This window comes from Falco cherrug, chromosome 2, assembly GCF_023634085.1.
Source record: "Falco cherrug isolate bFalChe1 chromosome 2, bFalChe1.pri, whole genome shotgun sequence".
In the NCBI taxonomy this organism is placed as follows: Eukaryota; Metazoa; Chordata; class Aves; order Falconiformes; family Falconidae; genus Falco; species Falco cherrug.
The window spans coordinates 85,344,704-85,367,592 of NC_073698.1; the positions used below are offsets into that span (position 1 = coordinate 85,344,704).

The window sequence follows — 22,889 nt, forward strand, 5'->3', positions numbered from 1 at the left end:
AATTACATTGAAAACTAGCTAGCAGCAGCACTTTCCTAGTGAAGGAAAATGTACTAAGATTTTTGTGCTGTGTTTCAATAAAAAAATAATTTAATTAAAAAAATATTGTTTGCAATAGGTCACCTAATATATAAAAAAAATAAAATAATGAGCTAGTGGTGTACATTACTGTTACTTTATGAGAAATGGTTCAGAGATTCCAGGAAGCACTTCTGGTGCTCGTCCAGAGAAAGGCACCGAGCCATTTCTCCCCAGCTGGCTTGTGGGTGGTTGGCAGAGAATCAGTGCCTGGCCCATGGCAGGTGGGTTCCCGCCAGTGACACGGGCTGGCTGACACTGCTCAGTAATGGAAATGCGGGCTGTTTCTCTGCAGCTGGGAGCAAAGTGCCTCCCCACCTGCCCTTCTTGGCTTCCCTGAAGGAGATGGACCCGGTTTACATCAGGTGGAGTACATAAGGTGTAATGGTATAGTAAAGCTGTGGCTGTCATATATCATCCACGGGCTAGGAAGGAATTTCCCGCTCACTGTATTTCCTCCCTATTGCATCTTGGTGAAAATTTGAAAGATGTATGGACCCACTGGAGCCAGTTGTTGCTTATCTGCCGGTCAGTCCCCACTTTGAAAAGAAGCATTTGTTGGAAAATCTGTGCATTTGGAACCAGTTATAGTCTCAGATGATGTGTTGTTGCAACTTTGCACATAGAAAGCCTAGGAGGCTGGAAGGGTTGCTTTTTAGACCAGTATCCCAAACTCAGGTGCAGAAGGAGACTTAGCATTGCTGTAGGATGGGGTGCAGAGAGGGTGGGGGAGAGCAGGGCTGTTCTTGCCAGCAAGCAGCTGGAGAGCCAACAAAGGGGGCAGTTTTGTGCATCTCACTTGGTGGAAGCATCCCAGGGGTGCAGGGGTCTTGGCTGGTTGCTCAGAACTACCAGGGTTTATAGGTAACAGGTGGCATTTTAAAACTTTGCTGCCTGTTTTGAGTTAATTAAAACTTTGCAGCTGGAGCTCTTTCAGCTCAGAGCTTTGAGATGTTTATTTGTGGGAACCACAGGGTTGGCACTCAAACTAGACCTGAGTGTGAATCAGAAGTGTTTTGCTGTAATCATTATACTTTTAAAACAGACTAGATAGCTTTATCTTTTATGGTGGCAGATGTGAAACATACTTTAATTTTGTGTGCTAAATTATTCAGACCACTGTGGACGTGTCTGTGTATTATTCATCTACAGTTGACATCCTCCTTTCTCTTCTCTCTCCTTTTTTTTTTTTTTTAAGTAGGCATTCTTGGGGATTATTTCCTGGACCAGGGAGGTTTAGGGCACATTACTTTTCATTTCTATTCAGCTTACATCAATAAAAGGGAACAATTAATACTCCTTACAGTATGGTCTCTTGTCCACTGTAAATTAAATTTCATCAGCTCATTTTGCACAGGCAACTGAGCAGACATCCTGCATTATTGTATTAGCAGAAACAGTATTTTCATGATATGTTTGAGCATAATTAGTTAGATATTGCTCTATATGTGCAGCTGGTTGATTGGAAAAGAGTTTGACTTGTGCTTACAGAAAACTGAACTTTGACCAGCGCTAACTGTGATAACTGAAATCTTACTGAAATTATGGGGTATTTTCAGAGGGTGCTGGTGTTAAAGCTTCAGCTAACTGCTGAATTTTAGGGTGGACTGATCATAACAGATTATTAATGTGATGGTAATGTATTGATGGCAAGAAATGCTGCAAAGTTTTTAGAGGCAGGTGCAGCCAAGACCACAGTAGCAGAGTGAGGATGGGCTACTTGTCTGTGTGTCTGCCCCCGCAAACAAAAGGGCTTATCCCCTAGATTGAACCCATCATAACAGAATCAGTTTTTCTTTCCTCTGAGCTGTTCTATACCTGGTGGGGGAAAGGTGTGGTTTCCATTTAAAAACAGGAAGGCATTTATGCCTCTCACTTCTCATTATACAATCTAATATGTGCTCTTTGTAGTGTCTTGATTTTTAAAAGAGAACATGCCCAAGTGTGTTCATGCTTTTGTAAAAAATGTTTCAATTTCTAGTTAGGGGAAGTCTACTCTAAGACAACTTACGGTGTTTCCATTAGTTAGTTTCGAGCTAGAAGGACACTGCAAATGCTATATACAATGTGTAAATATATAGCATAAAAATTGGAATTACCAAAGACTGCAGATACCACTTCCTGAGCCAGACCAGAATTTTTTTGTAGTACGGCGCTGTCTGACAATTATCAGTGAAAAATATTTCATTTCAAAGCAATCTCTGTGGGAAGTAGGCACCATCATGACATGGGGATGTCCCCAAAATGTGTCCTACCTGTGCTCAATGATGTCCCAGAGTGTGCTGGGCCATGGGCTGTGGGCTGCACTGGGGCTGGGCTGGAGCGCTCTCCAGCATCTTGGTTATCAGGGACGCTGTAAGCCAGAGGTACTGTCTCGTGCCTTAAATGGAATCTTTGCTTTGCTTTCTCAGGTAAAAAGATCAGAAAGAATATCACTAAAAATTCCTCTTGTTATAGATATACTGGTTGATAATTCCCCATTTCCACTGTTTCAGCTGATAAACTCTGTTCGCTTCTCTGTGTTCTTAATTGAGTTTTCTTAACATCTGTGACTGAACTTAAAGCCCTCTTGCCATGGAGTGGGTGTTTGTCAAGCCCCACAGTCCTGGTGGCCAAGTGCAGGTTGTGTGAGCACTCTGTGCATGCAGGTTTTTCCCAGGTCAGCCGCTACAGAAGAGCAGTGCAGGCCACCAGCTTCCTAGGGACTGGGGGAGCTAGGGCTGTGATGTGGCGGGCAGGACATGCTTCCCTCCTCTCTGCTATGAGTCTTCCTTAGTTGCTTTCAAACATCTTTTTTTTTGCCCCCAGCATAAAGACTTCCAGTGTACTTTTTTTTGTTGTTGTTTTCTTCTTAGTATACATATTGTTTCATCCCTCTGCTCATCTTTCCCTTTCGTCTTCTGTGCTTTTTTTTTTTTTTTTTTTTTTTTTTTTACAGGGAGTCATAGATTCATGAAATGGTTTGAGTTGGAAGGAACCTTTAAATATCAACTGGTCCAAATCTACTGCCATAAGCAGGGACACCTTCCACTAGACCAGGTTGCTAAAAACCCCATCCAACCTGGTCTTGAATACTTCTGGGGTTGGAGCATTCACAGCTTCTCTACCGTTCCAGTGTCTCACCATTCTCAATTGTGAAAAATTTCTTCCTCTTCTCCAATCTAATGCTACGTATCCTCTATCAGTTTAAAAGCATTGCCCCTTGTCCTGTCTCTACGGGCTGTGATAAAGTCTCCCTATCTTTGAGTGAAGGGTTTATTCCATAATCTGAAATGTCCTTTTCATCAGCAATCAGATTTCTTCTGTCATCAACTGCTGGAGCTGAGGAGGGACAGCAGGCATGAGGGGAAGGACCATAACCGCAGTCGGTCTTCTGCTGGAATAGATCCTTTAGAGAAAAGAGGAGACATTTTTAATCAGAAGAGGGTTTGGAAAGGTTTAAGGGCAGCATGAGAAGCAAGGCAGCTCTTGTTTTAGGTTCTTTAGGTATGTCAGGTACTATGGATGTGCCTGTGCAGGACTTGTGTTGAATGGGCTGGGTTTTTAAATCATGTCTCAGATTTATCATGATCTTTGCAAGTATGTTTTTGAGGTGAAACATCCCTGTGTGAGTTCTGTTCCTATCAACAGATATGTTAGTAACTGTGAGCTTGCTAACTTCCCAAAGCACAACTTAGTCAAAAGTCTTGGTATTTGAACTGACAAATCCTAGTGTCTTCTGTTCATAACTTTTGGCATACATTTCCCTTCCCCTTACGAACCCTCGCGTGTGTTACTTTTGTCTCAGTTATGTTTCTTTTCTAAAACTGCTAGCGAATAAGTGGACCAATGACAATCAATTTATCTAACGTTTATACAGTGTTCAGAGTATAAAGCATGGAAGTTGATGTAAAACTTAGTGCTGCAGGTAATTTCCTGGGTGCTTTGATTCTGAGCCTCATACATTGAACCATGTGATCTACTCAAATATTCAGAACTAATAAACCCATTTAAAACAGTCATGCTCTTGGTGGATGAGCTGTAGACTAAATATTATTTTATTAATACAGTCAATTAAATGTGAATAATTATAAGAATAATTCGTGCTAGTCATAGAAGGTTCATGAATAGAAAGAAGCAAAGTTGTCAACTTATTCTCTGCAAGTTAGTTGCCTCACTCTACCGCTAATTAAGTTCAAGGCTTTGAATAAGTAGTTCTAAGTTGCTTCACTACATGGTGAAGTGCTGCTCTGACCTAACAGGGATGCCTGAGCGACAACACATGGCAGTTTCATCATCTGATAGTGCAAGGTCCAGCGTGCTTCCTCCTCTCCAAATAAATCTCTGCCTGATTACTGCAATTCACAGCAGGTACTTTATAACAAATGCAAATAACATGATTGGAAGAAGAGAGAGGACTTTTACAATGCATGGCTCTTGGTGGTTTTGAAAAAAAAAAACAACCCACTTTTATTTCCCAGCCTATATTAGGTTAGATAATGAAGATGAGCTCTATCTTCATTTTTGCATAATGAGGAGGGATGGGGGGAATATTACTTTTTCAGAGTCTTGTATCTTTTTTCTTTTACTGTTGCTTTGTATTTGCTTACTTTTGCTTTAAGGATGATCTTGCATATTCTTGAACACAAGTTAGCGGTTTAAGTTCTGTTGTGTCCCTGATAAGCCTCTCCTGTTCATGGGCAGAAGCCCAGTAGGTATTAATGCTCTGTTGTCTTTCCCTCCAGTTAAATCCCTAGTCCCTGCAGCTTGCCCCTAACAGTTTTCTAGAGGTAACTTATTTTACCCATCTAACATTTTTTCAGAATACCAGCGAAATCATTGGAATTAATTTCTAGACATAGGGGAAGTCACTGGTTTTCTGTTGCACTGTTCCTGTCAACTTTGTTAATGATAATGTAGATTTATTTGCATGGTGTCATCTATGTGCCTATGCACACAATAAAATTCAAGTTCCCATTCCTAGAAGGAGCCAGTCTAGCCTTTGTAACAAAATATTGCCTCAAATCAGTCTGACTTTGGAGGCCAGATATTTTTTTATTTGTAATGATGTGTTATTCTTAAATTATCTTGTTTCATGTTTATTTGTAGAGCTCGTGATTGTTTTGGTCTGTTGGTAAGTCCATTACAACTCTGTTGCACCCAAGTTGCAAATTGAGTCCTCACCAGTTTCATATGTTCAGAATACTGCAGTGGGTGGAAGGAGCAGAGCTGCTGGGCAAACCTAGCATGTTTTGCTAGTCTAATTAAAATCTTGGCAGTCTAATCAAAGTATTTGTCATGCAGTTACAATGCTATTAACACCTAGTGATCATATTATATACAGTTAATAAGTATACACCAACTCCCATATACCCACCCTTTTCTCTGGTGTTTGTTGACCTTCCTGCTACCTCTCTGCATCTCAAGGTGGAAGGTTTCAGCCTGGGGAGTGGGAATTCAGGGAGTCGCTGTGCCCACCCCCAAGTCCTTTACTGCAAGGAGAGCGATGTTGCTGTTATCAGTTTCTTCCTCCTTGCTCCAGGATGCATGTGGGGTCAGTTTAGTGTGTGTGCTACTGTGCTCCGCACCCAGCTCTGTAATCCCATGTCACATATGAATTTGCTTTTGGTGTGTTTTTTAAGTATGCTGGCTAGTGACTCTTTATTACCTTTAAAACTAATTTTGGCCAGGCTACACAGGTCTGGTGATGAGGGATACAACTCCTGAGGGGGTTGTAGCCCAGGGCCTATGTGGGTCACCCTGCACCCATGCTCTTGGACCAAAGGTGGTTCATTTTACACACAGTAACACCTCGCTTTTACTGTCTACCAGTTACCGAAGTGCATATTAACAAGAGGCTTAGGCCCAGGGGCTGCTCCTCCTGAGATCCAGCCTCCAACAACCACTGTGCAGCATTTGGTAACCATCCTGCCTTCACAAAATGTGCAATGTCTTCTAAAAGCTTTTATTATAAAGATACAAGTCATAGGAGAGTAAGCCAGGAGCCACCTGTGCAATGAGGTGGCAGGCAGCTGGGCATGCACACCTCTGCCTTAGCTGCGGTCAGTCCCTGTGTAATTAAATCACCCCGGTCTTAGGAGAGTGTTTCTGACCACATAACAGAGCATAGCATCTCTTATTATCCCCTTAACCCCTGGGCATGATTTGTAGTGTTTTTTGTTTTCTCTGTGTCTTTTTACATGCTTTTTAAAGTTCCATTAATGTGGATTCTCCTGGGTCTCTCCGTACATTTGTAAACTGCTATTCCAATCTGTGTGTGTATCGGTATGCCTGCATGCGGGGGGTGGTAGAGGATCTCCTTTTTTTTGCTACCTCCGCATACTATCCAAGACAGAGTTTCCATTTGCTAGAAAGCTTGATGGGCTTTGGCATGTCATGTGTGTTCATGTTTGTCATCCAGAAAACTTTTTTTTTTTTTTTTAATATTTTAGACTTACATCTTTTCTGTGATTTGTCATAAAAAATCTAAATTGTTTATTGTCTCTGGAGCTTGGAATTTTAAAACTCTAAGTTAATTTAAAAAACTCTGCTCAAATAGAGGCACCTTTGTTAAAAATTGTCCCACGATTATTTTTTTTTTTTTCAGAGTTCTGGAATGTCTTCTGGTTATCACAAGGATATGTCTGTTTCATGGAAGTTTTTATACCATTTGAATGAGCTGAGTGCTACTTGTACATAAGAGGATGTATTTTTGGCAATGCTTCACTTATTGAGGGAATTATTTTTAAAAGATGCCTTTAAGACACCAAATGTTTATAGGTGTTTTCTAAGAATTTTGTTATGAAAAGAAATTGTTAGGATAGACTTTTTGCAGAGTGGCTCAGGCAAGCAAACCAGGCTTAATGAATGACAACCTTGGCCTCTCTTGAACTTGAAACTTAGGATATTTTTGGTGGAGCCTATAAATCTTTACCTTACAATGGCAGGCTATTATTTTTAAATAGCGGCAGTGAGGCTGAAGGAAAAAGCAGTTTAAGGACATAGAGAAGTAATCTATAAGGGCATATCCACAAGTGGAGAAAGGCACACAAAACACTAATATGGTTTTTACAGTGAGCTGATTGCTTAACCCTCTTCTGACACTTTTTATTGAGGCCGAAAAACACCCCTGTGTAAGACAAGACCTTTTTCTGAGTTAAGGCAGAAGAACTTCCTCACGCTAGGGCGTCCACTGGAGGAATCTGTCTGAAGTAATTACTGAGCAGTAAATTCAAATGCAGCCTTACTTTGCACAAAATCCCCCATGTAGGCAACCACCAAGATAACTGGAATGGACCATGGGATTCACTTGGAAAATGAATGCACAGCCATTGTCTCAGGCTGCCACTGTGAATATTATAACAGTACCCATGCATATGAAAACAACATTTAAGGGATTTAATTTTGAGATCGCTGCTGGCAAGAGCTTAGCACAGGAGCATATATTGCAATTAATATCTTTCAAGCAATTGTGTACGTTTACAACATATCCTGTCATTAAATCATGGGTAGTAATCTGGTAGTAATCCCCTGGAGGGGCCCATCAGTGAAATTTGCTGAACTATATTGAGCTCTAAGGCTTAATAGTCTAGGAATGATGTAGGACACGGGTGAAATATTCCTGTAGTAATACCTTCTCAATGTTTTCTTCCGTAGCACGAGGGTAGCTATTGTGCAATAATTGATAAAGTTTATTATGTTGAGAGATATTTTCTGAGCAAGGATTAGACACAGACAATTCAAAGACTGATAGATTATCAATTTCCTTAGAAAATAAATGAAGAACTGTCACCACAAGGAGCACATACAATGGTTCCTGACGTACATTATCTGTCACTGAATTGTGAGTGCGCTGATGGCTGTGCATTAAGAAGCTCCAAGCTGATTTATGCAGTTTGTCAGCCAAGAAGGAGACTTGTTTATCCCTTAGTGGAATAAGCACTGGTGATTTTTGTGACCTGTAGCTATGTAGAAGACTTTGGTGGTCTCAAGCTTTCCTTATTTCTAGAGGCTTTTAAACTAGGGTTGCTAGAAGCCCATTCAAGCACCAGGTATAGCAATTACCCTATTTCTGTCAAATTCCATATTGCAATGAGCCCTGGATATTTTATCATTTCTTCCCATATGTCCTGTCTAAATATCTACTCTAAAATGATACTATAGTTGTGCATGTTTGCATGTATATATATATATTTGTGTATATATGTATATACACTCACATACATATATAGGTCTTACTGTTCAGTTCCATTTGTATGGATGGTTATTTCCTTCTGCTTTCTCTCATTCTTTCTGCTTCTAATGAAGAAGAACGCTTCTCTTGGGAGAAGAGAAAGGCATATCGTCTTAAATAAAGTAAAATATTTTATTATTTCAGTTCACTAGTGATGGATGTGGGAAATGCAATTAACCTCTTATTCTCCCATGCAATTTATTGAATTCCACAGAGATGTGTATGTATGTGATGCATGTTTCGGGACTTCACACAACTCCAATTTTCTATATGTTTGCAGATAGGAAGAAAGGAGAAGAAATTTAGATGTTATGTTAATAAACAAGATATTTTGAGATAGTGACTATATAATTAGTAAATATTTCTGAAGTAGTATCAGTGGAAACAACCAATGCAACTTGAGAACTGGGAAGCAAAGGCTGGTATCCGTTTTCAATCCATGAATTCTTGAAAGTGAAGAACGGTTTCTTGATTCCTTGTGAGATTTTGGAAATGATAAATTAAGGATTTCTCTGTTTTACATATTTCCCTACTGTTAGTATCTCTTTCTCCTGAACGTAAAGGTATGAACCCAACAACAAAATCAATTACAGTTTTGTCAACATTGCATTTTGTACTGAAAGCTATATTGTTATGCTTTACAGAATTGGATCTTTGTGTTTATTGTAGAAGTGTGGAAAAGGTAAAATAATTTTGTAACATCTTTTTTTGTTAATCATTATTTTTTCATGCTCATGCTGTCATCATTGATTGTCACTTATTAATACATCCAGTTGCTTAACTTGAAACAGGAAAATCTCTCATGCCAGGAAAAAAACCCCAGAAAGTACAAACCCCACAGAAGCCTTCTATTGATAGTTATAAAGATGACATACTGTTTTCCCTCTCACAACTGAAATGAAATGCTGCCTCCACACTGAGACTTTGAATGCTGATCTTCAGCTGTGGGCATTTTCTAGCCAAATTATAAACCCTTGAAAGCAGGATATATGGTAAAAAGGTGGAAAGCCCTTTAATTTTTTGTCATGCAAACATTGCTGTACAAAACCACACAGCACTACTAAATTCAGGGGTGGCTGTAACTACAAAAGATGAGAATAATACCAGTGATTTAACCTGTGTTGCGCTGTTCCCATCAAAGCTTACTGACTGCATTTTGCCCAGGAGGCACTGGGGCAGAGGAAATAAAGAAATGGCTGTGTCTGTTGGGGGTGAAAAAAGCTGCTATGATGTTGTCTGCAGTGTTGCACAGTGCTTGATGTGGGGCACAGGTCGGTGATGTGCCCAGTCCCTTTTTCCTTTAAGAAGTGATCAAGTGTCTGAGAGGAGTGCCCAAGGAGACCTGCTGGCCATGCTGAGTTTCTGCTGGTGCCGGTTGAAGGCTGGGTTCCCAGGGTAGCAGGGTGACAGGAACCTTTGGAATCCACAACATCCAGCAGCAGAGTTCTGTAATTTAGCTACATGTAGTGTGAAGTACTTCTTTTTGCTTGTCTCAAACCAGACATCTGCTGATTTTTTTTTTCCTTTTTTTTGTTTCTTTTGTATCCAGCTCTTGTGCTAACAGAGACACTGAAAAATTGTTCTTTGTTCATACTCACTAAAGACTCATGATTTAGTACACTTCAGCTATGTTCAGCTGCAGACTTTCCTTTTCCAGGTAACTGGAAATACAAAATATCCCGCTGGGTCAGACCGATGCTGCATCAAGCCTGGGATTATTTCTCCAGCAAATGGCAACAAGAGATGTTAGTCAGAGAGAACACATGAACCTGGACACTTTCTGAGGTCCATTTTCTTCTCTTCCCCCAGCATCTGCAATTACTGTATTAAAAATTCTAGATGTTACATTCTGTCCCTATTCCTTTTAGTATCTGTTTATAGACCTGTTGTCCATGAATTTATCTAAGACTATTTTAAACCAGTTGAACAATATCTGCCTCCATAACTTTCTTGGGCAGCAGGATTCAGAAGCTTGTAGCCCACTGGCTGAACAAATACTTTCTTTGTGTCTTTTAAATCATTTGGGCATTAAATACCCCTAGTTGCTTTGCAAGATTTGGTAAATAACTTCCTTATGCAGCTTGTTCACTGCTTTCATGCTTTTCAAGCCTCTGTCTTATTTGCCCTATCTCTTCTGAGCCGCCTTCTCTACAAACTGAAGCATCCCAGCTGTTCAAGTCTCCTCGTAAGGCAGAAACTCCAGCCCCTTGATTATTTCCAGTTGCTCTTTTAATTCCACTGCAGCCTTCTGGAGACCAGAACTGCATGCAGCCCTTCAGGTAGGGACACATCACAGGCTTTTGTAGCAGCAAAGTGAACCTCTCTGATTTGCTCTCAGTACACGTAGGCATGCCCAGCATTGAGTCGGCTCTTTTTTTCCACTCTGCAATTTGAGCTGATAATTTTGGAGAACTGTCAGTGGTGATGCCAGGACCTCTTCCTGGACTTGTACCTGCCTAACTGGTCCTCAGTCCCTCTCTGGCATGGTTTAAATGATTAGTGTCTTGATATATAATGCTGCGCACCTTCCTTGGTTATGTGCATCCCCTGGGCAACCTATTCCTCCTTGTCAGGTTCAGAGGACCTAACTTGCATGCTCACTCACACTCCCCTCACCTTACCTTGAAGAGTCTTTAGTCATCCTTTATATGGAAGCCATTTCTCCCTAGCTTTCAATCATATCTGTTGTCTCTGATTTTTCTGCTATATCTTTTCAGTGATAGGGGAAGTAGAACAACTCACAGTATTCAAAGTATGAACGTCTGAAGACTTTAAATAATACTATAATGATATTTTGTATGGTGCTCTCTATTTCTGTCACAGTAATGGCCAGCATTTGATTTGCTTTTTGACAGCTTCTAAGATGGAGTTGATATTTTCATAGACCTTTTATAACTCCAAAATCTCTTTCCTGAGTGGTAATAACTAGTTCAGAGCCCATGCTGAGTACGTAAATTTGAGATTTCTTTTTCTCCACATATTCTCGATATTGAATTTCATCTGTCTTTTTTATCGCCTAGTTGACACTCAGACTCTTCTGCATCTCTCTGCAGTGAACTTTCATCTTTATTTCCCGGAATACCTTAGCAGAATTAGGAAATTTGGAACTTGCCTTCTTTTTCTAGATCCATGTAACGATATAAATATACCTTATATGCTGACCAGCCCTCACACTGATCTGTGAAACTTGGCTGGTGACGTACATGTTTGAAAAAGCTGAATGCTTTTGGCATTTTTTTCCCTTTTATCTTTTAATATTTTTTTTGTTCATAAGAGAAAGTGGACCTCTTATCCAGTGACGTTTTTGTTTCTTTAAGATCTTTAATGAGTAACAGTATTGAAAATTCTTAAAATTGTATAAACTGGGTTTGTCGTGACTGTGTGCTCACTGACTCCTTCAAAGAACCCTGCTAGATGCGTGAGGCATGGTTTCCCTCTGTAAAATCCATTTTCCCATTATGTATCTGTGTCTGTTAATTCTATTTTTATTATCATTTCTGAAAATTAGACCGGTACTGTGATCAGACCTACTTGTTCTTAGTTCCAGAAGAGTTTTTTTTAAAATGGGTATTGCATTTGGCACTTTTCATCCAGACGATGTTGAAACAGTTTCATGCAGTAGCTGAAGTACTTATTATGTTTTTTGATGTATTTTGTACTTGAAATATATATCATCATAAAATAATTTCAAGCCTATTTGTATATTTTAGATTAAAAAATATTTCTTCCAGTTTTATTGTTAGACTTTGATGCATCTATATTCTGGTCAAGATTGTCCTTATGAGAAGATCTATATGGGTATATTTATCAAACTGGGAAAAAAAGTCAGTGGAATGATTGCAGAGTGACAGAGTACTTTAATCTGAAGTATTTTTTCTGTTTAAAAAAAAATAAAGTCATCACTTGTGCTGCACTGCTAGAGAATAAATCAGGTGTTTAAACACAGGGCATTTTAAATGTTTGACAGTGGCTGGAGCTGCTGGCTGGGCTGCTGGTTCTTACCCAGGGTTTATGGAAGACCTGTGCCTTTCAGGAGGAGTATAGGCCAGGCAAATAACCAAGAAGCACATAAAATTTTATTAGATAAATTAAGTTCAGTTATCTGCAGGTCTCATAAAAAATCTAGAGGTTTTAACAAATAGTTTGACCACCAAATGCCTGTGTTGCTGTTGTCATCCATATGGGACATGTTGCTCTATCTTCCATGGACTGATTGATTTTAGAGAATTTTAAATTTACCCCACTTTTTCCGATGTTAACATATCAACTAGTTTTATTTATGTAACATGCATAATCCATGATTTACTGCATAAAACTAGTTTGAGTGCATTTTGGTCATATGAAAGTAGGCACTCGGGCTGTATGTAAGAGGACCTATAACAGAAGATTGCCAGAAATTTCTGTTTTCCATATTAATAACAAAGCTGCCCCAGCTCTGATCTAAATTACATGTTTAAACTTACATGAAATGTTTTTAGAGGAAGCAGTCATTTACACACAACACAACCCCTTTGGACTTTTGTCAACCCTCAGGTCTAATCACATGAGCTTTGTATACATATTGCATAAGCAACTAACATGCTTGAAAAAAAACACCCAAGCAACCTGTAATTTAAGATGCACTGATGAAATTAAGTCTTTTAAAACAATTAAGATTTTAAATAATTTCTAAGGGAATAGACTTCTTAGGTTTTAAATCTCCTTAGTTGGACCTCCTTCAGGCCATTGTAATAATCAGGTGCCATTTGATTGCTGTTGCTTATCGTTAATGATTAAAAACAATAAAAATATTTAGTAAATTTTCCCATCATCTTTGCTTTGTCTGTCTTACAGAGCACTGAATTCAGTGCGTTGTACACATCTTATCTCGTTGCCATCAGGGTATATATCTTTCCTGCAATATATTTAGTAAGTTTAAAAGCAGGAGGCAGCATGAAGGTGTGGTATTCTACCCTTATAAATTTAAGTCTGTGGTTTCTGTCCTATGTCCAGTTCAGATTCACAGGTAGATTCAGTTGGCATAGGTTCACTGAAACTAGACAAGTTAGTAAGTAGCTGGCTGCAGTGATTTCCAAGTCTTCTAAATAGTGCATACCTTCGAGTGGTATGTATGTGTGTCTCCAGAAAAGCTACATGAATATTAATGTAATTTATGCAGTGATAATGACTCTTACAAATTTGTCTGTAATGTAAGTGACTTGGAGTCCTGAACTCATCATTTTGATCTCCTTTCCTGTACTCTGACTTCTAATTTATTAGCCATGGAGTTATTTTGAAAATCCTGAAAAATGCACAAGCCACTCTGTGCTTATCTCTGAGTTGTTACCTTTTTAAGTTTATTATTATTTTTTTTTAGTAAAAGTATGCCATTCTGTTGTTTTGCTGAATAGGATGGGTAACTTGCCCAATAAAAACTAAGAAATTTGCAAGAAAATTAAATTTTTCATTTTCTTCTTTACTAGAGAAAATTATGCATGCTTTCCACTCAAAGGTCAGGCACTGCCTAAACTGCTTGACAAAGCTTGTTATTTAACCAAAGCGCTTCAGTTCACTAGTGTAATTCATCAGGAATTGAGTGTCATATATTCTGAGTGATAAGAAGATAAGAGTGCCTCCACTACTTTATGGAAAACATTACAGATAAATAGATAGAAAGACAGATAGATAGATATGCCAGTCTTTTGAAAGGACTCAGTACCTGCTGTTGCCGAACTGGAAATGAAGTGCATGCCTTGTATTTAGCAGTAGATAGAAAGATGACAGGAAGAGGGAAGGACTTTAAATGCAGAAGAACAAAGACTTTTTTTTTTTATTATAATGTGCTTTTTTTCTGATGTCAGAATTCCTAATTAAATGTTGCACTAAGGACATATACTAGCAGATCTCTGGTGTTACTGATATATTCACATTAAAATATTATGAGCACTCTGCATATTAAATGTGTAATCTCCTAATCTTATAATGCTGTGGATCCTATGTATTTGAATTTACCTGAGATTGGACTAATTTAGTTTGGGGCCCTAATAGATAATTTGGGTTTTAGACATGTGCTTCTAACCTTGCCTGAATACAAGAGAGAAAAACATCAATATGGTTAAATTTAGGAAGGAATTTCCTGATAGAACCAGATTCTGTCATAGAACACCAATCTTGAGCCCTTTTTCAAAACTTATTTATATTTCTACAGAGTCAATTACCTCTTTTTAGTGGAAGAATTTTCCTACTGATACCATTAGTAAGAATTTATAAGCAATTACTTCTAAGGCAGTCTCATCCTGGCTTTGCGTCCTCCTGATCATCATTGGCCAGTTTAGCAATGAACTGCTTTGCAACACTAGTGGTATCCAGTACGTCTTTTGGTTGAAGTAAAATCTTTGGTTTTATTTTCTGTGGGTTTATTTTTACATTTCCTTAACACATTTTGTGTTTAGTGTCCTATTTTTTAATCATAGTTCACTTGCAGCAGCATCATTTTGCAATCATCTTGACATTTGTAATGTCAGCTCTGCAGACTTGCATTAACTTCATTTTGCCATCATCTTGATGTACTAACCTGTACATAGACCCGAACAGAAATAATTTAACATTCATCCTAGTGTGTGCAGTAATGTCTCATTAGACTTGAACTAACAGAATTTTGTCATCATAATTTGCTGTCATAATAACCCAGTCTTCAAAGATTTAATGTGACAGTCTTTTGCCCCTGTAACTAAGGCTTTGAGCAACTGTCGTCCAGGGGGACTTAAGGTGAAATCAATGTAATTAAAACACAGACCCTTAACAGTCCTACGCTTTAAGCAGTTTGTCACATATTTTAAACTGTAATTAATCATGCCAGTGTTTAGCACTTGTTTAGCTTGTAAGTGCTTATTTTCTACTTGGGAAAGAAAAAAAAAACCAACAAACCACCCCAGAAGTTGAATGATGAGTGACTGGCAGAACTGCTAATAGAACTTAGGTCTCCAGATTGTGAGTGTACTCCTGTATCCATTGGGCTGCTCTCCTTTCACAGCGCAATTGATTTTGTTTATGAGATGAATACAAACTTGAACTGTATGCGATGAGTTGTATTAACTAGTCTGTAATTCTTGTTTCAGATTTACAGAAATATGGAGGTGAAGGGCATTAGATTTCTTCTACTTCAGGGGTTGAGATAGATCAAATACACTTTATTACTCTTGAAAGAATGTGTGAAACTTTTCCTTACAAGCTTCTGCTTACACAAAATTGACAACCTCTGTGTGCATATGTTTTCATATATATGTAAGTAACCTGGTACTCTCACAATTTTCTCCTAATATCAAATCTAAGTTGACTTTACTCAAATGATGTCCCTCTCCTCAGCATATGTGAAAAATAATAGTTTTGTCATCTTTAGACGTTGAAAGGCAGCACCTATGTACTCCTTTGCTTTTCCTTTCCAGACTAAACGCATGACTTTCCCTCAATCTTTCTTTACAAAGGAAACTGCCTGTTTGGATATTTGTGATGCTAAGTGCCCTCCAATTTATCTGTGGCTTTCATGAAGTGTTGTGTCAAAACTGGACACAGCTGAAACATTGACTGGAGTAGAGTAAAGCTGAGGGAGTACATGATGGGGTGACTAGGATACAGCACAGGCAGCTGGCCCCCGAGTTGTGTTTTCCTAAAGAAATCTGTGTTTATGTCAGCAGCTAACACATTTGCTATGCAAAATGACCTTGAATTCTTTGGCAGAGCTGATACTGCTTGCCTGCAGACCTAGGTGAATTCTGTCTTGTACTATGGATTGTTGACTCTTGTTCATAATTACTTCTTAGTTCCTTATTGATATTCTTTGCAATCAGCTTGGCATTTTTCCTCTGCTCCTTGCATATTGTATTTACTTTTGTTTTTTAAATACCGCCTTCTCTTCTAGACTAAATTTGTTTTTGTTTGCAGTTGTTTGTTTTTAACCAGAGGAACTTCCTTTGGTAGTAATGACATGTAGTCACCTAAACAGTGTTTTCAAACATCTTCCAGTTATCCTTCACATTTCTGTGTTTAACTTCTTTCTCCTTACTGATGAAGGTTTATAATTGTTTTCAACTTTGTGAAATTGGGTCTTCTGAAAAGATGTATAGATACGCATACGTTACTGTCACCAGCACTTGCTTGTGTTTGCACTCAGTCTCTCAGTGACATACATGCACATGAATGTGCATGTGTCCATAAAAATCAGTTAGTATTTCACTATTTACATGTGATACAAGTAATCAAGTTATTACTAGTTGCATTTAAGCAACTGCTAATTGTGGAGTCAGTGATCAGTTCCTCTGTAATGTTGATGATGTTTGAATACAGACCTTCATTGGGTGAGTTGCAGTGGCTTTCAGAATTGGGTAAATTTCACATTTTGGACCCACCCTTTGAACCCATCTACACACCAAAGGGCTTTCTCTTCAACAGGGGGACCTCATGTGATGTGTTGTATCTCACTACTGTTCTGTGTGCCCAGATTTTCTTTCTGTGGGCATTGAGAAGACAGGGAGAAGAGAGACAGTCTGATCTCGGCCTTTCATGGTCTGGATGCACAACCCAAAAGAAAGCCAGAGCCAAGCACCCTCTCCTTGCCCCTCCCCGAGGGCAGTTGGGGCAGGAGCCTATTTTAGATACTCAAAAACTTTCTGGAGGAGAATCCTCTCTGTAGGTTATGTGGGATGATTATGGTGATTGGATTGAACAACATGCCTAAAACTAGAGAAAGGAATATTAGTTAATAAGATGTTCTCCCTTCTGATCACATGAACCTCTCTGGAGAGATTAAGATTAGATATTTTATAGACATAAATGAGTAATTCTAATTCCTCTTTATTACTTGGACTCCTACCATGTATATATCAGTAATTAAAATCTTCTTCCTCTTCTCTTCTTTGTACTCTTAATATTAGGTTTTATATAATTTGCTATCCTTTCTTACACTTCCCTTTGGATGGCTCAGTATATCTTCTGAGTAGTCTGGTTCAACTGACTCCAGTTAAGATTGATTTAATTTCTGCTGAGGTGAAAGTTTCTGAAAGTTGGAGAATTTACAGGGTTTGAGAATACAGACCTGCAAAGCACAAACAATATGCATATGGGAAACGGAGGCAGCGAATACCACCCTGCTAAATCTGCTCAGGACCTCGCCCCAAAGAGAGTTCCCCTAGGTAAAAAGGACTGGTTGTTCTTTAGCTGAAGCTTTCCAAAACAGAAAGTGATTACTGCTTGTTTCTAGATTATTACTTGTTAAGTTGAATGAGTAAGAAGTGAGCCCAGCCCTTCTTTGTGTTAGCTGCTCTCCAGAAAGAGTAAGCCCTCTTCTGCAGCCACTATGGCACAAAGGAGACAGCTTGCTTGGGGAGAGCACAAACACAGTAATCAACTAATATGCTGGTTCATATCCTGGAGCATGTTCTCAAACAGAAGTGTTTCATGATATAGAAATATACTGAATGGAAACTGGATGTTTTTTAACAGCCCCTTGCATATGAAAGGGCTTTACTTTAGTCATTATATTGACTGCTGATTTTCTAACTATAAACTTATATTTGTATCTTTCGCTCTGGAAGTTGAAATCTACTACTTTCTTCAGAATTTAAAGCAAGTGATTTTTGGTTTGTTTTTTTTTACCTTTTACTTTCTGGCCTGCAGAACAAATAAGCATAGAGAGAAAAAATAAAACAAAACAACCAAACCTTGAAACCTGTACTCAAAACCTCTACAATATTTTTCCTTTTGAATTAAAAATAGGCTAAGAAACAAAAGAAAGAATTTCTTCAGTGGCTCACATTGGAAAGATTTCTTTTTTCTTTGTAAGTTTTTTTTTTTTTCCTTGCTGATTTCACAGGAAAATCAGAAGCTGTCTGTGAACTTCTGTTGTGATAAAGTGGTTGAAGATTTCTTTTTGCTCTGTTGCTGACACACAAGTGGTTTGTTTGTTTTTTTCCATAACAGGAAGTGAATAACAAAGTCTCGGAGCCAATATACCACCAGGGTGAAACCCCACACTGCGAGTTAGTGCTTAAAACATTCCCATCCCAGTTCTCCCTTCACATCTGTCCCATAGTCCCTAGAGCTCAGCGCTTCTTCCCACACAGATAGATGTGGTATATTTGCAAATCCTGGTAAGAGCACAGAGACATCTTGTTATGAGCCTAATGGCTGAACTGAGTGACAGGCTTGGATTCCCTTTATTATTTCTTTTTTAGGTCAGAGTTGGCAGGGAGTTAAAAGCAGAGTGGAATAAATGTTGAAATGTTTTCTGAAATTCTAATCAAAATATCATCTGTCTTAGGTTTATGCTTTAAGCCCTCTGCCTGATGTTGTGTTGTATTGGCAAACAACATGTGCCACTGGGATGTTTAAAAAGTCATAAGAGGTTTGTAAATCAGTTCTGCACAGCATGCTACCTATTTGTTATTTTCTTGTTTTATCTGTTAACAGTAAACGAGATGCTGTCTGTGTTAGATGATAGAAACGGCAATATGGTGTGCTTTCTTTTGTTGGGGGTTTGTTTGGTGCCTGTATCATAGTAAATTACAGTGAGATGAAAGATTTGTTACTCTGTAGAGGCTGTTAACATGGAGTTCTCATTGGATTTATTTATGTTCAATTGCAGATCTTTCCTCCCATATAAATTATTCTGGCCACTGTATATTTATTTTCTATGTCAAAAACATAATTTTCCAATTGTCTCTTTTCCCTGCTCCCCATGCATCCCCCCACACCCACCCCCCTGAGAAGTCCTGAATTTCAGTGTAGCCCTTCAATATGGTACAGGACAGGAAGAGCTAGAGACCTGAGAACTTGGTTCCCATGACTAGTCTAAGGTTTGACCATTATCTTGCGTCCTAACCTCCCTCTGGTGAAGCTTGTGGAGACAGTAAAATTGACTGCCATGTTTTGGACGTTGAAATACATTTCTTTTCTAAGGTCATGCTGATGTATGCTGAACCCAATCTCCTAAACAGTTCCTGAACGGCTGTTTATTGGTGGGCCTTGTTTTCAGATTGCTACTGGCCTCTTCGGCGTTTTCTCCATCTCTGCATTACTGTCACGCTTCTGCCATTAGAAAGGAAATACGTTCATCTTTATCAATACTTGGGTTTTGAAAGACTTCTCAAGAAGGAAAACAAACAGCCTCTGTATAAAGTGTTTGTTAATGGGTGGGTGAAAATCACCCTAAACGTTACAGTGAAGAAGAAAAATTTTTCATTTAACATATTATTGATTGTGAAAGAGGAAGGCAACATTAAACTGGAGCTGCCAGCAATCATTTGAAAAAATACACATTTTTATTATTCCAAGTCGTCTACATTTTCCAACCTCTCTGTGTCTTTGAAGCTTGCTCCTTTCCCCTCTTGTAGCACAGGCACTGTAGTCTCAGAGCATCGAGCACTGCTGCTGCAGGTCAGAGCCTGACGCTTAACAGCATCTAGAAGAAAGAATGAGGCAGGTGGCCTCTGACTACCAGCATTTATTGAGTTTACATTAATCACTTCGCCCAGATCTACGGTGAGGATGTGACTGGCTCTCTGTTGTTGAAGAGAGACAGAGCTTTTAATTCTGGTTCAAACAAAAGAAAAAAACCAACAAAACAACCAACCACCAAATTATAAACAAGCCAACCTAGTATGTCAAAATGGTAAACCAGGTTTTACATGCAGTATAAATGTACATCATGCTGGCTAGTAGGGACTGACAGATGCATATAAAACCTCTTTTCAATAAAGCTGGTATTTCTCGGTGTTAACCAACTGCAGCATTCCTAGCTGCTGAAAATTAGGAGAATCAATTTCCTTTACACTTCCGCCCCCATCCCCCAAACAAAAAACAATTTTAAAACCCCTTAAAAATCCAAAACCAACCAAAAAACCCCAGTAGATTTAAACACTTACTTTTGTTGATTCTCTCTATGGCCCAACAAATCTTGACTTTCCCCATTGACTGGAGGAGTGTCAATAGGAGGAAGGGGAAATGTTTCTAGGCTGAAGGTTTCTGCACTGCTGTGAATGGACTGGGGACTCTCTTGAGACACACGGGTTTTGAACTCCTCCAGCAAGAAAAGGGGAAACAAATCTGGATTTCCTGCATCTAGAGGATTGCTTAATTTGTAGGCTATTGTAAATGTTACCACTAGGCATTTGTTTGAGCCATGTGTCAGAAGAAAGTATTAAGTAGCACTGCATTTCTTGCAGAGCCTGATCTGATTATGCTCTGATGGTCTCAAAGACATTTTCAGAGATGATGGTTCATATGAACTCTGTGGATTATGACTCCAGTTAGGTGTAACACAGACAGCAGAGCTCTGTTGAGATGAAGGCCTTCTGGTTAAAATTCAGAAACAGAGATTTAGGCACCTGGAAAGTTTTGAAGAAAAAGCTTGTCACCTTGAAATGAATAGGAGCCAGGAGGGGATCACAGTTCTAGCAAACACCTAACTTCAAGGTAACTTCTGCTTGTAGTCTCTAAGTACGTTACTGGGCCTCAGTTACTGACAGCACGTGCTATCAGGGGTGACCTTAGGTATTTTAAAGCAGAACTTTTGCACGATGAGTTGTTCCTTTCCTGAGCTTGCTCAGTCTCTTTCTCTCTCAAATAATCAAAATGCTGCTGCTGTCATAGCATGCTCTGCTCTGCTTCAGATTATTTTCTACATCAGTTCATGACTTGCAGTTCCTGTGGGCTGCAAATTAATCCTTAGGAGTCTGTTGGCATGTACTGTACATTCAGGTTCTCCAGGGTATTAATTTGACTATTGGTGTAGAAAATGCCAGTGGCTGTAAGGGTATATTATGCACTTCATTTTTGTGTTTATTTTTCTGTATAATCCAGGAATTTAGTTATAAACTTGTAATCACCGTGACTAGACACTTTAACCTTTAAAACTGAAGAATAACATTTTCCAGTTTTTTTAGGGATAATTTTTTTTTTAAAAAAAATGAACAGTGTAAGAGTGTTTTTTTCAAATGACTTTTCAAATGAAGCCATGAATTTAAAACATGATTCTTTATGGCCTATCTCTAAAAGCCGTATATACCATACAAAGTATACACTGTAGAAAGCAGCCTGATCAAAATCTGGGTTTGGGTGGAGGACGACACAGTCCTGTTCCCAAGTATTGTGTGGATGCCGGATGCCTGCTTTTCCTTCCCATACAAACTAAGGAGGCCTGGGACCAAATGCAGGGGGAGAATGTGAGGCCAGGTCTCACCTGTTTGGGACCAGCAGGATTTGGGAGTGGGGGGACGGTCCCACCATTAGGAAAAGAGTCAGTGACAGGCAGCTAGCGTATGCTCCTGCCTCTGCTGCTTTCTGAGGAGTGTTTCTGGGCTCTGTATAGCAGCACTACCACATGGTTTTGTTGGGAGTGGAAAGGTCAATTGTAAGTCAATACTTTTTTCTTTTTTTTTTTTTTTTTTAAAGCACCTACTGATTTATCACAACCTGTGTTAGTATTTATACACTTAGTTTGGCGACAGCACTATTTTTGGGTTTGTTTGTTTTTTCCCCTGCTTGGGCGGGAGGTTGCAATCCCAAAAGTCTCATCTGGGAGAGAACAGCTGAATACAAGAGGGTTACCTCTTCTCTCCCGGAAAGGGAGGATCCTGTCTGGGGGTGGACTGGGGGTCACTTGCTGGGGAGTGGGCAAATCTGTTTCATAGGGCTCTCAGGAGATCTGCACAAAGGGACAGTAAATATCTTCACCCAGCTCTGAAGAGCTAAATGTTCCTTGGGAAGACATAACAGATAATTTAAATCCATTGCACATGCCACCCTGGAAGCAGAGCCTTATATGTCGAGTGCATGGGCTGTCCTATTATGGGAAATCAACTTTGTTTTGAGGGAAGCACAGAGCATTGCTTCTGCGCAGGTCCTGGAATTTGAAACATTTAGGGGCCTCCAAAGAGCACTGGCATTAGTTACCATGCCGGCTGGGTGGAAGTGAGGATCCCTGCCTCTCCCTGCCTGGGACGCAGACCCTGCCGGCAGCCAGCCCAGAGCTGCATCCCACCAGGGTGCTTTCTGCGCTCTCCTCCGCAGAGCTGCTGGGGCTTTCGCGGGACACATCTATTGTTACACAGGGACAAGCCTAATTCAGCAAAAGCTACTGGAGCAGCAAAGTTGGAATATACTTTGCCAAGAAATATTTTGCTGCTGTTTTCTTTTTCCTCTTTTTTTTTTGTTTGTGGAGAGATTTCATGTCTGCTCATATGCTTTGGTATGAGGAAGTGGAAGATGATTGTAAGTATGAACAGACTGACAATTTATCACCATATTCACTTTGACAGAGCAGTTAGTGCTACGCAACCCACTAACAGCATGCATTTTTAAATGTTTACTTTTCAAGTCTAAAGGAGGAGAGCACCAGGGGTGAAAATAAAAAGTTTTTTTGTCTCTGTTAGGGGCGTAATATCCTGTATGTTCTGTATAAAAGAAGTGCTCCAGAAACAGTACGCAGCTCTCCTTTGAATAAAAATAATCCATTTCTTCCTGAGGTTTACCACTCATTAAAGCATGGGGTTAATAAAGAGAGACTAGAATACAGACCAATAAGTTTGAAAAAAAGTGTAATTATTCTAATAATTTGACAACACAT

At 39.3% G+C, this 22,889-nt stretch overlaps 1 protein-coding gene across 9 annotated transcripts in view; it reads left to right on the top strand.

Moving 5' to 3' along the window:
* Nucleotides 1–22,889, top strand: part of DMD (dystrophin) — a 1,162,157-nt gene that overhangs the window by 44,125 nt on the left and 1,095,143 nt on the right. For 6 of the 9 annotated variants that reach the window (XM_055701080.1, XM_055701083.1, XM_055701086.1 and 3 more), the window contains exon 1: nucleotides 22,204–22,534. The exons of 1 other annotated variant lie outside the window; for it this stretch is intronic. In XM_055701080.1, coding sequence (XP_055557055.1) covers nucleotides 22,492–22,534 — 43 coding nt within the window. In that variant the 5' untranslated portion in view covers nucleotides 22,204–22,491. Of the gene's footprint in view, nucleotides 1–22,202; nucleotides 22,535–22,889 lie in introns of those variants that run through there. 2 more of the 9 variants (XM_055701084.1, XM_055701085.1) reach the window with 1 other exon arrangement.